This window comes from Callithrix jacchus, chromosome 17 (assembly GCF_049354715.1).
Source record: "Callithrix jacchus isolate 240 chromosome 17, calJac240_pri, whole genome shotgun sequence".
Classification (NCBI taxonomy): Eukaryota; Metazoa; Chordata; class Mammalia; order Primates; family Cebidae; genus Callithrix; species Callithrix jacchus.
The window spans coordinates 53158282-53174976 of record NC_133518.1 but is presented as its reverse complement, the minus strand read 5'-3'; the positions used below and the strand labels follow the sequence as shown (position 1 = coordinate 53174976).

At 36.0% G+C, this 16695-nt stretch overlaps 1 protein-coding gene across 17 annotated transcripts in view; it reads left to right on the top strand.

The window, feature by feature from the left end:
• Window positions 1–16695, top strand: part of ATP2C1 (ATPase secretory pathway Ca2+ transporting 1) — a 166917-nt gene that overhangs the window by 145621 nt on the left and 4601 nt on the right. For 8 of the 17 annotated variants that reach the window (XM_054246855.2, XM_008983842.4, XM_078354236.1 and 5 more), the window contains 6 exons: window positions 606–674; window positions 1259–1375; window positions 2149–2296; window positions 2829–2924; window positions 3992–4133; window positions 5671–5795. In XM_054246855.2, the coding sequence (XP_054102830.1) occupies window positions 606–674; window positions 1259–1375; window positions 2149–2296; window positions 2829–2924; window positions 3992–4133; window positions 5671–5795 (697 nt within the window). Of the gene's footprint in view, window positions 1–605; window positions 675–1258; window positions 1376–2148; window positions 2297–2828; window positions 2925–3023; window positions 3168–3991; window positions 4134–5670; window positions 5796–16695 lie in introns of those variants that run through there. The other 9 variants (XM_078354231.1, XM_008983843.5, XM_035278781.3 and 6 more) reach the window with 4 other exon arrangements.

Sequence of the window (16695 nt, the reverse complement as noted above, 5' to 3'; positions counted from 1 at the left end):
GATAATCATTTTATTTATGATGAATGTGAAGTAAAGGCTATTTTCTTGTGTGGAGAGACAACATGTGATTTTAATGTTGAAAAATCTTCTTCAGAATAAGAGTTTTAATACTGTGTCAAATTAGTTCAGGTAGAACTTAGGCTTGACTTTAAAATAAATATTTATTAAAATAAATATTTCCATATTGATACTTGTGTTGTATTAGTTGGAAATTTTATTTACTTATTTATTTGAGACAGAGTCTCACTATGTTGCCCAGGATGGAGTGCAGTGGTGTGATATCGGCTTACCACAACCTCCGCCTCCCAGGTTCAAGCAATTCTCTTGCCTCCGCCTCCCTAGTAGCTGGAATTACAGGCGTGCACCACCACACCTGGCTGCTTTTTGTATTTTTAGTAGAGATGGGTTTTGCCATGTTGGCCAGGCTGGTCTTGAACTCCTGACCTCAGGTGATCTGCCTGCCTTGGCCTCCCAACGCTGGGATTACAGGCACAAGCCACAGTGCCCAGCCAGAAATTCATTTTCAGAATTAACTCCACAGTGTTTTAGTACAGATATATTTTTATATGATAATATTTTCTCACTTCATCTTTTTTAAATTTTAGGTCTGCAATTGAAGAGGGTAAAGGGATTTATAATAACATTAAAAATTTTGTTAGATTCCAGCTGAGCACGTAAGTTTGCAAGAAATTTGTCGCCATGGGTTTTCTAGATAAATTAGATGAAAAGTGAAACTTTAGCAGAATGCCTAGAAATTTCTCTGCCTTATATTTCTGAGCATTGGTCATATGTCAGTTTTCCAAAAAGAAAATTTATTGTATTCTGAAATTTAAAAAAATAGGTTCTAAATGTTACAATTAGATGTCTGTATCATCATCAAAATATATACACTTTTGTGATTTATTTAATAGCTCATGAAGTCAGGGATGACTCATATCTCATTGTTTCCTCTTGGCATCTTTTTTTAAAAGTAGAAGGGTATTGTGTAGTCATAAAACAGTTACAAAATATTGTTGAAACTATCATGCAGATTTAAAAATTACTTATTTGTTGCTGTTGTCTAAACATCTTGAAAATCCGTTGTTAAAATACTCTTAGATTTAAAATGTCCACCTGCATGAAGAATGAGTTACTTGCAATAGAGTCTTACTTTAAAAGGATAGTAGTTAACAAGAGGTTTTTAAATGCTAAAAAAGTGGTATTGTAGAATCAATAGATTATTATGCTGATATTTTTACATGACTCTCTTTTTCAACAGGAGCATAGCAGCATTAACTTTAATCTCATTGGCTACATTAATGAACTTTCCTAATCCTCTCAATGCCATGCAGATTTTGTGGATCAATATTATTATGGATGGCCCCCCAGCTCAGAGGTATGAATTTTTTATCAGATACCCTGATAATTAAGTTTTAAAACTTGATTTATGAACAGCGTTGGAAAATTTTGCCGCAAATGTTTTAACATTTTTGTTATAAATTGTGTGATGTGTGTATATCATTTATTCTTTTTGAGTGTGCATGCAGCATAGATCTGAGACTTTTCCACAGTCAGATGCCTAGCCTAAGACTGAGAATAGATCAGGAATAGGTGCTGTCTCTGTCTTCAGGAAGTAAGTTTTTATTTATAAGAATTGGATATAATGGAGAAATTTCTGAATTCAGTATTATTATCTAGGTTCTGCTGTCAGTTTTAGAGACTTTGGAAAAGTGTTAGGACCTGAGTCTTAACTTTTTAAAAAAATTTAATAATAATGGGGTAGTTGAGTGTTGATGTCATTTGGCCACTCTAACAAATCATCCTAGTCAAAACCTCTTTATATGAAAGATATTTCAAAATTTGGTTAGTAGGTCATGTATTTCATACCATATTTGAAATAAGTAAACTTAGATGTAAATGAGTTACTGTTTTGAAAGTTGATTATCTGTGCCCTATCAAACTGTGTCAAACAAATGAATTGCAGAGAAAAGTGACAAAATCAGTGGTTATTTTTGCATAATCATAGCCAAGGTTTTCTTTATGATTCAACATTTTGTTTCCATAAGAAAGCATTTAGTTTGCTGGATCCTTGAGGTTAGTGAGGTTGTGGAAGTAACAAATCCAAACCTTAAAACCTGAAAGTAATTTATTTTTCTGTTTGTTTTTAAGCCTTGGAGTAGAACCAGTGGATAAAGATGTCATTCGTAAACCTCCTCGCAACTGGAAAGACAGCATTTTAACTAAAAATTTGATACTTAAAATACTTGTTTCATCAATAATCATCGTTTGCGGGACTTTGTTTGTCTTCTGGCGTGAGGTATATTCACTGGACAAGCTGCTATATTAACGTGAATTCTATATATATGATAGGATTCTTAGTTATTTTGATGTATTACTCAGAAGTCTGGGACATTAAGGGAGCTCTTTTAGTGAAGAATATGGTAACATTTTACAAGAGTTTGATTTCTATCTTTATGGATAAATAAAATTAATCGATTCATGTATTAGAATAATTAGATCTACAGAGAAGTATCAGATGTAATAAAAATACTTGAAAATTTAGAGAAGTTAGGAAATCTGAGTTTATCATATAGCCAGTTTATTTTAAAATAATAATGGTATTTTAATATCTAATATATAGTTAATGAGAAGATTTTTTTTTACTTTTTATTATGTAGATTACAACTTTTCACGAGGTGATTTATAGAAAATTTAGGTAGCTTTTATGTTTCATGTTATGCTAAAGCTGTTTCTTCCTAATGGAAAGAAAATGTGTTTTTGAAAAAGCCATCCTATTTGTCCATTAAATTCAGCCACTGAAAAGTAATTTTGTTATTACCTCTTAACAGCTGCGAGACAATGTGATTACACCTCGAGACACAACAATGACCTTCACATGCTTTGTGTTTTTTGACATGTTCAATGCACTAAGTTCCAGATCCCAGGTATGTTTAGGTGCTCTTAGTTGATTGCCTCACTTGAGTAGAGTACTTTCTAATAAGTAGGCAAAGATTATGGGTTTTTAGCTTTGCTTAATTTTGTAGCCACGGATTACAGCCCCAGACACAGCCTTCTTATAAACATGTGCCGTTGGTCACGATGAGGATGGGGCATTTGCAGGAGGTAAGCTTTATGTCTGACTCCTACATTAAAGTATTAATAATTTCTAGTTGTTGTCATCTGGGTATAGCTGGATACAGCTATAAGATAGATCATGGTTAACATTATCTGAGCATAGAACAAACCTCATAGGTTCTGTTAAGATGTTATTAGTCTCATTTTAGAAGACAGTATTGCTAGGAGTGCAAGAGCAGTTTTGTGCCTATTTTTTTTCCATCACTCCTGTCATTGTGTCAAAGCTTAGAACATTTTAATTTGCTTTACTTCCCTTGTTGTATCTTAAGGTGTGACTGCTGCTTCTTGGTCTAAGTGTTTTGATAGGAAATAATGGACTAGAGTTTTCTGGTACTTTTTAAGCATATTGTCCTTAAAAGCTAGTTTCATTTGAGGCATGACTATTCATTTCAGCTTTAAAGCAGTTTATGAATCCTTAACTATATTACCATTTGCCATGCTAGAACTTCTAAGTACAGTGAATTCTCACTAATTGACTATTTTTTGAAGAAGCTGTAATACTTATTTTTTTTTGTGAAAATGGTTTACTTTTTCAGTACACACATAATTAGGTCCATTCTCCAAGAAAGGATTTTAGATTATCCACCTTAGTGAATGGCTAGAAATGATTTTGCAAAGTACAAATAAAGTTTCTTGATGTTTGGGATGTTAAAAGTTTTCTTTTCTTTCTGTGGTCTCATTTATATAGTGCTACTTTAATATTTACTCTTACCTGAATTATTCCAAAACAGTAGTAAAATTTGAGATTTCACAGTATTGACATTATAGAATTCAATTAAAGTGATACTGCTTATTAAAAATTAGAAGTGAATATAATAATAAAGAAGTTATTTTTGTGACTAAGGAGTAATAATTGAACTCTCTGCTCTGCCAACAGACCAAGTCTGTATTTGAGATTGGACTCTGCAGTAATAAAATGTTTTGCTATGCAGTTCTTGGATCCATCATGGGACAATTACTAGTTATTTACTTTCCTCCACTTCAGAAGGTTTTTCAGACTGAGAGCCTAAGCATACTGGGTAAAGAAAACGTTCTCTTTCTCATTTATCTATTTTAGAAAAATCATATTTTCTAATGTATTGTAATTTTAAAATTCTTTTAAAATAGAAAAATAAGAAAAGTAACTCTCTTGATTTGAAAAAGGATTCTGTTTTTTCATTTGGTGAAGCTTAGGGGAGTTACTCTCCTAACTCCAGGGTTTTGGTTTTTGCTTTTTTATAGATTATCAATTATTATAAAAATCATATTTTGTGATTCTGAAACATAGCAAATCAAAACCTGATATAGAGTAATTACAGTTCATAACTTTTTAAGGTACTATGCCATCTTGTAATAAGAAAAAACTGGACTTAATCTCCCTGAAAACCAAGTTGGTCTCTTTTTTAAAGTTAGAATTTTCAGTAGTTAAACTAATAATTTTATTATTGTTTCTTGTTTGTACAGTCTAGTATCACAAAATGTCTGTCCTGAATAGCAGAATGTTTTATAAAGACTATGTGGAAATTACACATTATTCTTACATTATCATTTATTAAATGTGTAATACAGTGCATTTAAAAATTAGTTTTCCTATGTAATTATGAGGAATAATGTATTTAACAGTAATGCTGTCCTTGAGTTCTTGAGCATTTGTGAAAATGAGTTTTACAGTGTCCCTGCATTGTTTTCTATAAGTTAAAATTTACCTTAAAATTGAACTAGTTGAATTTTAGTATTTTAATTCCATATTCACATTGCTTCCCCTTTTTAAAAAAATGTCATTTTAAGGAAACATCTGCAATTTTTCAAGCAGTAAATAAGAATTGAGTGGATACTATTGTAAAGAGTCTTCTGTGCTTTGAAGTAGAACATATTAATGTCAAATTTTTAATCTTCACATAGGCATTTTCATTCAAATTGACTACTGCTGAGACAGTACTTTTTTAAAGGACTGTGCAATCTATGAAATGAAAAAAAACTCCTTTTTTTGGTGTTACTGTTAAAGGCAAGCCACATAAGGTTTCAGGGAAAATAGTCAGAGGACTTGGGTTCTAATTCTGGCTGCTGCCTTTCCCAGTGATAGGACTTTGGATGAATCATTTAATACCTTTGAGTTTGCCTTTTTTTATTTTTAACTGAGAGTGATTGTGCCTGCCTTATGAAATAGTTGTGAAATAATGTATTTAAAAGCTGTGGTGGCCAGGCACCATGGCTCACGTTTGTCATCCCAGTGCTTCGTGAGGCAGAGGCAGGCAGATCACTTAAGGTCAGGAGTGTGAGACCAGCCTGTCCAAAATGGTGAATATCTGTACTTTAAAAAAATACAAAAATTAGCCAGGCATGGTGGTATATGCCTGTAATCCCAGCCACTCAGGAGGCTCAGGCACGAGAATCACTTAAACCCGGGAGACAGAGGTTGCAGTGAGCTGAGATCACACTACTGCACTCCATCCTGGGCAACAGAGCAAGACTCTTAAAAAAAAAGGCTAGGGTAAAATGCTAGAAAAATGTAAGATATTAAGCTTTGCAATTGTAAATTTCAAAGAAATGTAAAACCCAACTTATTTTCTCTTGCAGATCTGTTGTTTCTTTTGGGTCTCACCTCATCAGTGTGCATAGTGGCAGAAATTATAAAGAAGGTTGAAAGGAGCAGGGAAAAGATCCAGAAGCATGTTAGTTCGACATCATCATCTTTTCTTGAAGTATGATGCATATTGCATTATTTTATTTGCAAACTAGGAATGGCAGTCTGAGGATCATTTAGAAGGGCAAGTTCAAGAGGATATGAAGATTTGAGAACTTTTTAACTATTCGTTGACTAAAAATGAACATTAATGTTAAAGACTTGATTTAAGACTTTAACCTGCTGGCAGTCCCAAATGAAATTATGCAACTTTGGTATCATATTCCTTGATTTAAATTGGCTTTTGTGATTGAGTGAAACTTTATAAAGCATATGGTCAGTTATTATAAAAAAGTCAAAACCTGAACCACCTTCTGCACTTAAAGAAGTCTAACAGTATAAATACACTATCTATCTTAGATAGATATATTTTTTTTATTTTTAAATATTGTACTATTTATGGTGGTGGGGCTTTCTTACTAATACACAAATTTAATAATTTCAGAGGCATTCTATTTGGTTTAAAAGTTAATTCCCAGGAGTGCCATATTTCAGCTACTGTATTTCCTTTTTCCTATCTCAGATACCATGTGCTACCATTTTTGTATCAAGTTTTTTTGCACAGGATGTGACCACTGTCAGATCACTGTTCTTTTCTTTCTTTTTGTGATTGAAAAGCCTATACTACAATTTGAAGTAAATTTTTTGTTTTTCTTAGTAAGTGTAAATGGTTGCTTTTATTTTTATTTTTTAAAAAAGGTATGTCTTTGGTATAGCAGAATTAATGCAGGGCTATCAAGTGGCATTCTAGGGTAACACTTAACACTTAGTAATTAACACTCTATTAGTCATAGAGTTAAAAACATTTAAGACTGATTGGGTTGAAGTTTATAATAAATTATATTAACATGTCTTCCTTTTTGAGTTAAATATAACTATATACATTGTCAAATAACATTTTGTCATCCTCTAAATATAAATCCAAATACCTCAGTTAAGTAATTGTATTTTATTATTTTTACTGTTATGTATGTGTCTAATCATATTTCTTAGGAAGTATAGGCTACTGTACTTAAAGAACAAAAAGTCCCCAAACCCAAACAGATGGTGTATGAACCAGAGTATATGTGGAAGATTTTTTGCTGACCTTACTCTGTGTGCATCAGAAGGGTCTTTGGCCTAGATTTTAGCACAAATCTGAGTCTGTCCCTTCTACTTCCATCATGTGTTCTGTACCTTTTTTTTTGTTTCATTGGACATGCTGGGGAAATAGATGGATTTTGTGTGTAATGCCATCAGTTTTCATAAAAGCTTGATGAGGTTTAGGTCATTTGTTTTGAGTATGTGGGCCAGAAATTTAAAATTGGAAATTTATTCTTCTGTTGAATATTTCTGTCTATAAACAGAAAGGGGTGCCAATTCTTACAGGTTTAATCCTTCTTGAAGCTAATACATTTTGTATTTTATAATCTGTCAGGATAAATCACTTCTTAGCTTTTATCCAATATTAAACTGCAAGTGTTAGCACTGCAATATTGTCATTGACAGGGAAAATACCTATTCTTTGAGTCCTTGATACTGAGACAGTTGAGTGTAAGGGGCTGCCTACAGTTTATTCTACTTAACCCTTTAAGGCTAAATTGTCACATGTACATTGTTCCATGTCATTAGATGGAACATGGAAACCATTGTCTAATCAGCTCTATCATTAGTGACTTGATGCCTCATTCCTAAATTTTGTAATGATTTTTCTTCTCTGTTACAAAGACTTGAAATACATATTAAATGCACGTTAATCTTTTGCTTTGCATTTTAGGTTCAGATTATGACTTGAATGAAATAAATGTGCCTATACATTGTTTTTTGAACTATACAAATAAAAATGATTTCTTAAGTTAATGACATCCCAGTGGGGGGACTATTAGCATTAAAATTATCCATATGGATGCTGAAGATAACTGAAGTTAAAACTATCCGTATGGCTGCTGGAGAACTCAAAGTATATAGAATCTGTATGATTTAAGAAGAAACTGAAGTACAGTACTGATCCAGATTGCAGTTTTCCATAATATATTAATCCAAGTTGACATGGATGATTGAAATGTGCTGGTATCTAAATTTTAAATATTTGCCCCATTTCCTAATCCTAGGACTTGCTAGAGTCCCTAGCAATACTACCTTATTTGATGTTTTTCCCTGTTCGAGTACCCTATGAAGTTATTTGGTCCCATAATGGCTAAAGATCAGGGAAGAAAAGAAAAGAACTTAAAGTAATTCACTGATTAGGTAGGCCATTCTGAAATAATCAAAACTGGTCACACAGAACAAGGCTGAACATATTCTGTCACATTTGTGCTGGACATTGCATGACCTAGAGATGAAACAAAAGTGAAACCATGCAACCCAAAGAACCTCCCCTTTCAGGATATGGCCTTTATTTATATAGGAGTAACTGCCCTCACAAGAATAAGACACATTATTTATCTGTCATACTCATGTGTAGGGTATGTCTTTTACATTGGTAGTCTTTTTGAAATCACTTAAGTTTTGGTCTTTTTGATATACTACGTAAGTAAAGAATATATTGGTCACACTTAAAAATAGTTTCTCACTGAAATGAATTGGAGGCAAACAATAAACATGATATTTAGAAACTTTAATTTTACCTTGCTTTCTGCCTCTGTCACTTGGCAATTCATGTGCAGTTTTACTTCCGTATATGACTCACCCATGAAGTTAGATGATGAACTGGTTATCTTTTCATTAAATATTTATTTAGTACCTGGAGTGTGCTAGAAATAGAATGAGGATGGCATTCCTGCCCTATGGGAGCCCATGAACACAGATAGCAGGGGATATAACTGCTAATAAGCTGTTTAAAGAAAATAAATAGTGATCTTTGCACATTTACTTTAAAAATACACATAGATTAAAATGAGTCCAGTGCACATTTCACCAGATGTTTCTTTGACATTGGCATTTGAAAACCTTTGAAGCGCTTTTTAAGACTGAGCTCCAGCAATCTAAACAGCAGCTGATTTGTGGTACGGATAAATATTCATCCTAACTAGTATAATGACTGAACGGACAGATCACCCTGATGGTTAAGCTGCCTTGAGTTAGCACTTGAACTGACTGACTATCAACTCTTATTTGATGATGTTATTTTGGGTTTTGGTTGTTAAGAGTTGGTTATTGTTAATAATGAATAATGGTTAACCAGTCCCTTGTATTAATGTAGATATAATTGTCCATAACATTGTAGGTTTAGATTTAAAAAGAAAAAATAGTATCATGCCTTCACAGGAAGTTTTCAGTCAGTTCTGGAGACCAGTGTGAAATATATCCAGTATGGCAGTAAATGCTGTCCAGAATGCTACAGTAGCTGAAGGAGAGAAATAACTTCATGGGATCCTCAAAGAAATTTGTCATAGAAATTTCCTAGAACTAGTGACATCGGAGTCAAATTTTAAGTTGGGAAACTCCAGCTGAGAAGCAGCTGAAACCAAAATAACATTGCAACCAAATAACAAAGCCTCTGCAGAGATAGTGGTAGGGGCTAGAAGGAATCTGCGAAAACCACAAGGAGTTTGACACTGTTAAGGAAAGAGGTACAGTGTGAAGGGTTGGAGAGAGAGGCAGGAACCTAATGGTGAAAACAGACACATTTGACTTGTCTGGTAGCATGCCAGGGCATTTCAAGAGTTTGATGTGAGTTTGGATTTTTGCATCATGGTGACGGAAGCACAGAGGGTCATCTGTGAAGACCGAAATAGGGAGACCAATTAGAAAATTGAGGAAGCTTTAGAAGAAAAGGGATGATTGAGCTATATGGCAGTCAGGATGGAGAGAAAGGCATGGAATTTGAATTGTCTTCTTTTTTTTTTTTTTTTTTTTGAGATATGGTATCACTCTGTCCCCCTGGTTGGAGTGCAGTCGTATGACCTCGGCTCACTGCAACCTCCACCTCCCAGAATCAAATGGTCCTCCCACCTCAGCTTCCTGAGTAGCTGGGATTACAGGTATACACCACTATGTCTAGCTCATTTTTTGTATTTTTGGTAGAGGCAGGGTTTCACCATGTTATCCAGGATGGTCGTGAACTCCTAAGCTCAGGCGGTCCATCAGCCTTGGCCTCCCAGAATGCTGGGATTAGGTGTGAACCACTGTGCCCAGCCTCAAATTTGTATCTTCTGAGAGATAGCACTGACATGACTGGACAGGAGAAAAGGAAAATGGAAAAGATAACTAGTCTGTGGCCTTTGGCTTGAATAATAGAGCTAGTGGCAGAAGAACCTAAGCTAAGCAGGTTTTAGTGGGACACAGGTCCATTTGAAATGTAAAGCTTGTGATGTCCTTGGGATTTCCCAGTGGATGTGTGTTAGATGCCAAGTTACAAAAGCACAGAATCAATTAAATCAATGGCTAATTATAAGCATCCATTTTTTGTGTGTTAAATTAAGCAATAAGTGAAAGTCAACTCTGCTTTGACAGAATAAGATTTCTTTAAAATTTTCCCTTTAGTATAGTTATTAATCAGCAAAGAGTTGTATAAATTCAAAATTAGAAGGACAAGATAAAAATATTTCAACCTCCTTTGTTACAGAATTTAATAGTGAATCTTTTATTAAGGTTACTGACTGGAAAACAGTAATTTGAATTATTGGTAGCACTTTTGTTGATACTCTCAGTAAGACTTTCTAAGAGGTGAGAGTGTATATGTGTTTATGTGTGTGTCAAAGAATCATATAGCTTAAGGTATGCCACATGAGGAAACTCCAATGAGTAAATGACATTACCATTAGAAAACAGCTACTTACACTAAATAATTATGGCAGAAGAGTAGGAAACAATGTTGGTTTTTTGTTTGTTTTTTTGAGATGGAGTATTGCTCTGTCGCCCAGGATGGAGTGCAGTGGTGTGTAATCTCAGCTTACTGCAACCTCTGCCTCCTGGGTTCAAGTTATTTTCTTGCCTCAGCCTCCTGAGTAGCTGGGATTATAGGTATGTGCCACCATGCCCAGCTAATTTTTGCATTTTTAGTAGAGACAGGGTTTCATCATGTTGGTCAGGCTCGTCTCGAATTCCTGACCTCAGATGATCCACACGCGTCAGCCTCCCACAGTGCTAGGATTAAAGGCATGAGCTACCAGGCCCAGCCTGTTTATTTTTGAAAATTTCACTCACAATTCTTTTGGCCTGTCTAGTCTCATATCCCACACTGTGCTCCAGTACAATCCACTTCCAGATCATTTTGGACAGTGTTATTTTAAGTTGAAATCCTTTTTTCTCTGTTGTAAGTTTGAGAATCAGAACTTTTACCTCTACTTCAAAGCCCAGTGAAATGCCAGTGAGGATAGCCTTTCCATACTTCTATAGTGTTGTGTGTGTGTGTATGTGTGTGTGTGTGTGTGTGTGTGTGTAGTACAGTTTGTTGTACTCCAGGATGTCGCTCTGTGGTGTGATCATGGCCCACTGCAGCCTGGACATGCTGGACTCAAGTGATCCTTGGATCTCAGCCTCTCGAGTAGCTGAGACTGCAGGTGTATGCCACCATACCTAGCTAATTTTGTGTATTTTTTGTAGCTATTGGGTTTTGCCATGTTACCCAGACCAGTCTGGGCTCAAGCAGTCTGCATGCTTTGGCCTCCCAAAGTGCTGGGATTATTAAGTGTGAGCCTAATTTTTTGTTAAACACTCTTTTAAATGTAGCAATAAGTTTGCATATAAAATTGTGGGATTTTATTTTTTAGAAAGCATTAAAAATTTAAGTTCAAAATACTTTGTTGATAAATCCAAACAGAAATTGGGTATACTCTCTTTCGTTCAAAATCAAGTGTCAAGTTTGGGGAGAAAAGTGAAAACAATTATTTGAGCCGTTAGTTTTTATTTTTAGAAATCCTTTTCTAATGTAAATCTGCTGGTGTTCTCATGTACACTTGAGCATGTATGATGCAGTAACAGCCTGTACTTGCACAGCTGCTCTGCATGTTTCACGTGCAGGTCACTGTACATACCTGACTTTGCTATTCCTATCCCATTGCAATCAAATCTGGCCAAACTGACAGATATACTGACAAAGGCCCACATTTCTGTGGTGGCTTCACAGCTTTTAGGCCTGACAATTTCTTTTCATATTTAACCCAAGCGTGCCCCAGCACCATTATTTCTTAAGCAATAATTGCATTGCTCTACTTAGTAACCCTTTTGAGTAGAAACCACATCTCAGTGTTATGAGCACTCAGTGCCAGAAATTTAGCAAATTGTTGTATATAAGTTCCAGAGATTCATTTTTGGGCTCTGAATTTCTAGCTTTTGAACTAAATGTGCTTTTTAATACAGTTTTTAAAAAAATTATTAATCTTCTCAACTACATTAAAGAATTTTCTATTAAGGTGTTCTCTGGATAAGTATACCAAAGTGCCCTTTAGTTGACAAATGACAACTTGGTGTCATCTTATGGTCATAAATAAAATACCATATAATGCCTGGACCATTTGATCTTTTTCATCAAGTCTGTATCTTGCAAGCATACTATGAAACAGCATGGTATGTACATCTTACAAAACATTTTCCTTGGAGGCCCCAGCCAAATAGGTGATTGTGCAGAAAATGTATGTCTGCGGCCGGGCGCGGTGGCTCAAGCCTGTAATCCCAGCACTTTGTGAGGCCGAGGCGGGTGGATCACGAGGTCAACAGATCGAGACCATCCTGGTCAACATGGTGAAATCCCGTCTCTACTAAAAATTACAAAAAATTAGCTGGGCACGGTGGCGTGTGCCTGTAATCCCAGCTACTCAGGAGGCTGAGGCAGGAGAATTGCCTGAACCCAGGGGGCGGAGGTTGCGGTGAGCCGAGATCGTGCCATTGCACTCCAGCCTGGATAAGGAGAGCGAAACTCCGTCTCAAAAAAAAAAAAAAAGAAAAGAAAATGTATGCCTGCTAGGAAAGACATGACAAACTTTACATTTAAGCATTATTAGATTAATTTGAAGAAGTTACGAATTGGTATGTTTTAATTAATGTTCCTGTTTCATAATCATCCGGGTGGTTGCATAATAGAATTGCATTATATTTTATAAGCATCTTTCTATATGGAGCAGGTCTGGATGGTTGGATGGTCCATGCATCAGCTAGAGGTATTAAAAGTTAGGGAAACAGTTTAATTTAATCTTGTTTAACTCACCCACACAGACCTTTAATTTAGTTTTGGTGTAGAAACTATGGCCCCAGTGGTTCATACCTGCAATCCCAGCACTTTGGGAGGCTGAGGCAGGTGGGGTGCTTGAGGCTAGGAGTTCAAGACCAGCCTGGCCAACATGGCAAAACTAAAAATACAAAAACTGTGGGACGTGGTGGTGCATCCCTGTAATCCCAACTTCTTGGGAAGCTGAGAACGAGAATTTGCTTGAACCTGGGAGGTGGAGGCTGCAGTGAGCTGAGATCGTGCCACTGTACTCCAGGCTGGGCGACAGAACAAGACTCTGTCTCAAAAAACAAAAAACAAACAAACAAAAAACACCATGCAGGTCAAATTCTCCTGTTGCCTGTTTTTGTAAAATTTAGTTTTATTAGAACACAATTACCCACATCTATTTATAACATTGTTTATTGCCACTGTTGTGATATGGCAGCAAAGGTGAGCAGTTGCAAGCGACTTTATGGCCTTCAAAGTCTGAATATTTACTATCTAGCCCTTTGTAGAAAAAGTTTGCCTACTCATTTAGATATTTAAAGAAAAGGAAAATAGGCCTGTGCTTTGCATTCAGTGGACTGAAAAAGAAGTGGCATCAATTTTCTCTACCCTCCAGTCTCCCAAAAGTGTATTCTCACTGGAATAGATGCACTTGGTAGCCAATTTGATGTCAGTAACTACTCTGAGTCTCCACCAAGGCTCCCATGTAGCGAAAGTCAGTGTCTCAGACTGTTGTTAGAACATGATCAACCAGAAAGACATGCCAGCTGTTAATCAGTCCCATCTCATTACCAAGACTTCTTGTTCTTATAGCAGGTGGAGTGTTGTGATTTGCTGTCCCATTTGAAATGTGCTTCCCATCTCTCTCTCTGCTCACCCATTTTTTTTTTATCCATGTGAAGCAGTCTGCTCCTGTTTGGTTGATGGGCTCACTCCTACCCTCTTGGATGCACAAGAGAAGTGGAGGTTTCCCTCCTATTGATTGTACAAACCCAGAGAAATAAACTTAATCTGAATAGACCAAAGGATATTACCTTGCTTAGAGAAGACATTTAGTAACAGTAGAAACCAAAATGTCCTAACAGCTCAGTCTTAGGAGAAAAATAAACTCACTAACTCATTTTCTCAGAACATTCTAAACCAAAACATACTTGCATAGTCCCCACAGATATCAAATGTTGACTATATATGTGCATGTATACATAAATATAAAAACATTTATATTTTGAGAGAAAGACATAGCTATTTTAACCAAATAAATGGAATATTATCAAGAGTAGCAAGAATAGAAGAGATTGCATGTGCATTGTAACATGTTCATTTTTAATTTGATTTCTTTCCCTAAAAGCAGAATCCAGTGAAAGTAGCTGGAAATACTTCTTTCATGTATTATTCATTTATTTCTCCTATTTAACAGACTGGTATATGGCCTGGTGCAGTCATGCTTTTTGAATTTTAAAACTTTCTTGCTGAGCATGAAGTTCTCATCTTAAAATTTTTTTTTTTTTTTTGAGATGGAGTTTCGCTCTTGTTACCCAGGCTGGAGTGCAATGGCGCAATCTCGGCTCACCACAACCTCCGCCTCCTGGGTTCAGGCAATTCTCCTGCCTCAGCCTCCTGAGTAGCTGGGATTACAGGCACGCACTACCGTGCCCAGCTAATTTTTTGTATTTTTAGTAGAGATGGGGTTTCACCATGTTGACCAGGATGGTCTCGATCTGTTGACCTCGTGATCCACCCGCCTCGGCCTCCCAAAGTGCTGGGATTACAGGTGTGAGCCACCGCGCCCGGCTCATCTTAAAATTTTTATAGCTGGATGGACTTGAATTTAGCATTATTCACACCTCTGGAAAGAAATCCGAAAGCACCTTATCCTGTATGGCTCAGAAAACTTGCTGAAAGTAGGGTGGCATGTTTTTAATACATTTGTCCAAGAGTAGTAGTTAATCTCAAATTGGTACAAGATGCAGCATCACTTTCAGCTGTGATGACTGAAATGTGTCATTAAACGACATTTTGAGATAAATACCAAGTACCCCACATCTACTTCACTGAAAATGCAATGTCACATTTTCAGTCGGGCACTACCGAAAGTTTATTCTTTTATGGAAATGAACTTTTTTCTTCTGGTCTTGGTAGTGACCGCTTTCTAAGTGTTTGTCAGGTTCATTGTATGCCAACCAGCCAAACAGCATGTGGTAGAAAGCAGCACCCAGTGAAATCTGGCAACCTTGCTAAGGGGAAAACTGGGTTTGGTCTCCTTAGGATTATGGAGTCGGGCGAAGTTATAACCCTGGTAGTTGAAGGAAGAGGAAATTCCTAGGAAATGGTAATATCTGCTCTTCACCTTTTTCTGTCTTTTAACATGCCACAGGCTCTTTCAAACCGAGCTTTAAAAACACTATAGAAAACGCTTTGAAAATAGGAAAAGGGGCTGAAGGGGGATACAGCTACTCACATGGGGATAATTCTTTCTAGTCTTTTTTCATTATTTTCTGAGGTTGAGCTTAGCTGCCCATTGAAATTCTCTTGGTAGTTTTCTGCCCTTTCCAGTGTGGCTACTGCTGGAGTTGCTGTAATATTCTTACATTCCTGCCCATCTCTCTTCACCATATTTGATAGTGTTGATCTCCTTTGCCTCTGCAAAATTCTGCTCTTACCTGTGGCAACTCTGGTCTCACGTTGTCTTAATCTTTATGCTGCTTAACACACTCACTTCTTTCCACATTCCTTGCTTTGCTCTAGCTTTTCACGTGTGAATATAACAATGGCTATCACTTAAAACACATTTTTAGTATCAGGCAGTTTGCTAAGTAACTGAAAAATACACGCTATTTTATCTTTTACACAATAATTTGAACTATTATAATCCTTATTTTGCAGGTAGAGCAACTGAAGCATAGTCATTGATTTATTTCCTTTTGTACACAAAAGAGAAAAAGATAATTCTAAAGCCTTTTTAGCTATGGTCTTTATCTTCTGAAATTCAAATTCAAATGCTAAAAAGTTAATGTGAATTCTTTCCCCATCATCAAATGGCATGAAAGACCTGTGATTATATTTACAGGATGTATATTAAACTTTCAAGATCCAGGTGTCTCAAAAAGTGCTTGTGCAAAACAGACTTCAAGTATAATTTCATCACCATTAAATACAGAACATGATTAGATTATAGTAAAAGTTTTCCTGTCTCTCTAGCTTTCTCTCTAAAATTTATTCATTTTAGCTGTCCAGAGTTCCTTTTGTTACTTGAGCTGCTAATTGAAGATGATTTCCAAAGCCTGAGGTGAGATTTCCTTTGTTAGAACTGAATTAGAAAGAGCAGGACCTAATCACTTGATTGCAAACACAGACAGCTAGATTTTGGAAAGGGAATATGGGATTATAACATTCTCCTTCTAAACAGGTGTTCCTAATGTATATCTGATCTGAAATTTAAAATTCCTATTATTTAAAGCCAGGCCAAAAGCCAGGTCCGAGAATCTTCCTGTGACCTAACCTCTCCTCATCCTGGTGACTGACTGTAGCATTCAGTCTGCACTTTGCCATTTTGCATCTGACAGGCTGCTTTATATAATGGTAAAAACCACAGTTACTTTTACACCAACCTAATAAAACGTTCTCTTGTCATTTCATTATGTGTTGTCTCCCAAGCAGCTTAAACAAGAATGACTTCTGCAGGGAGTTCAGATGCTATGTCATAATTCTTCGGTGAACCACCTTACATACTCCTGTGAAGGGCCTGTGACCTTTCATCTAATATATGTAGGAGAAGATATATACC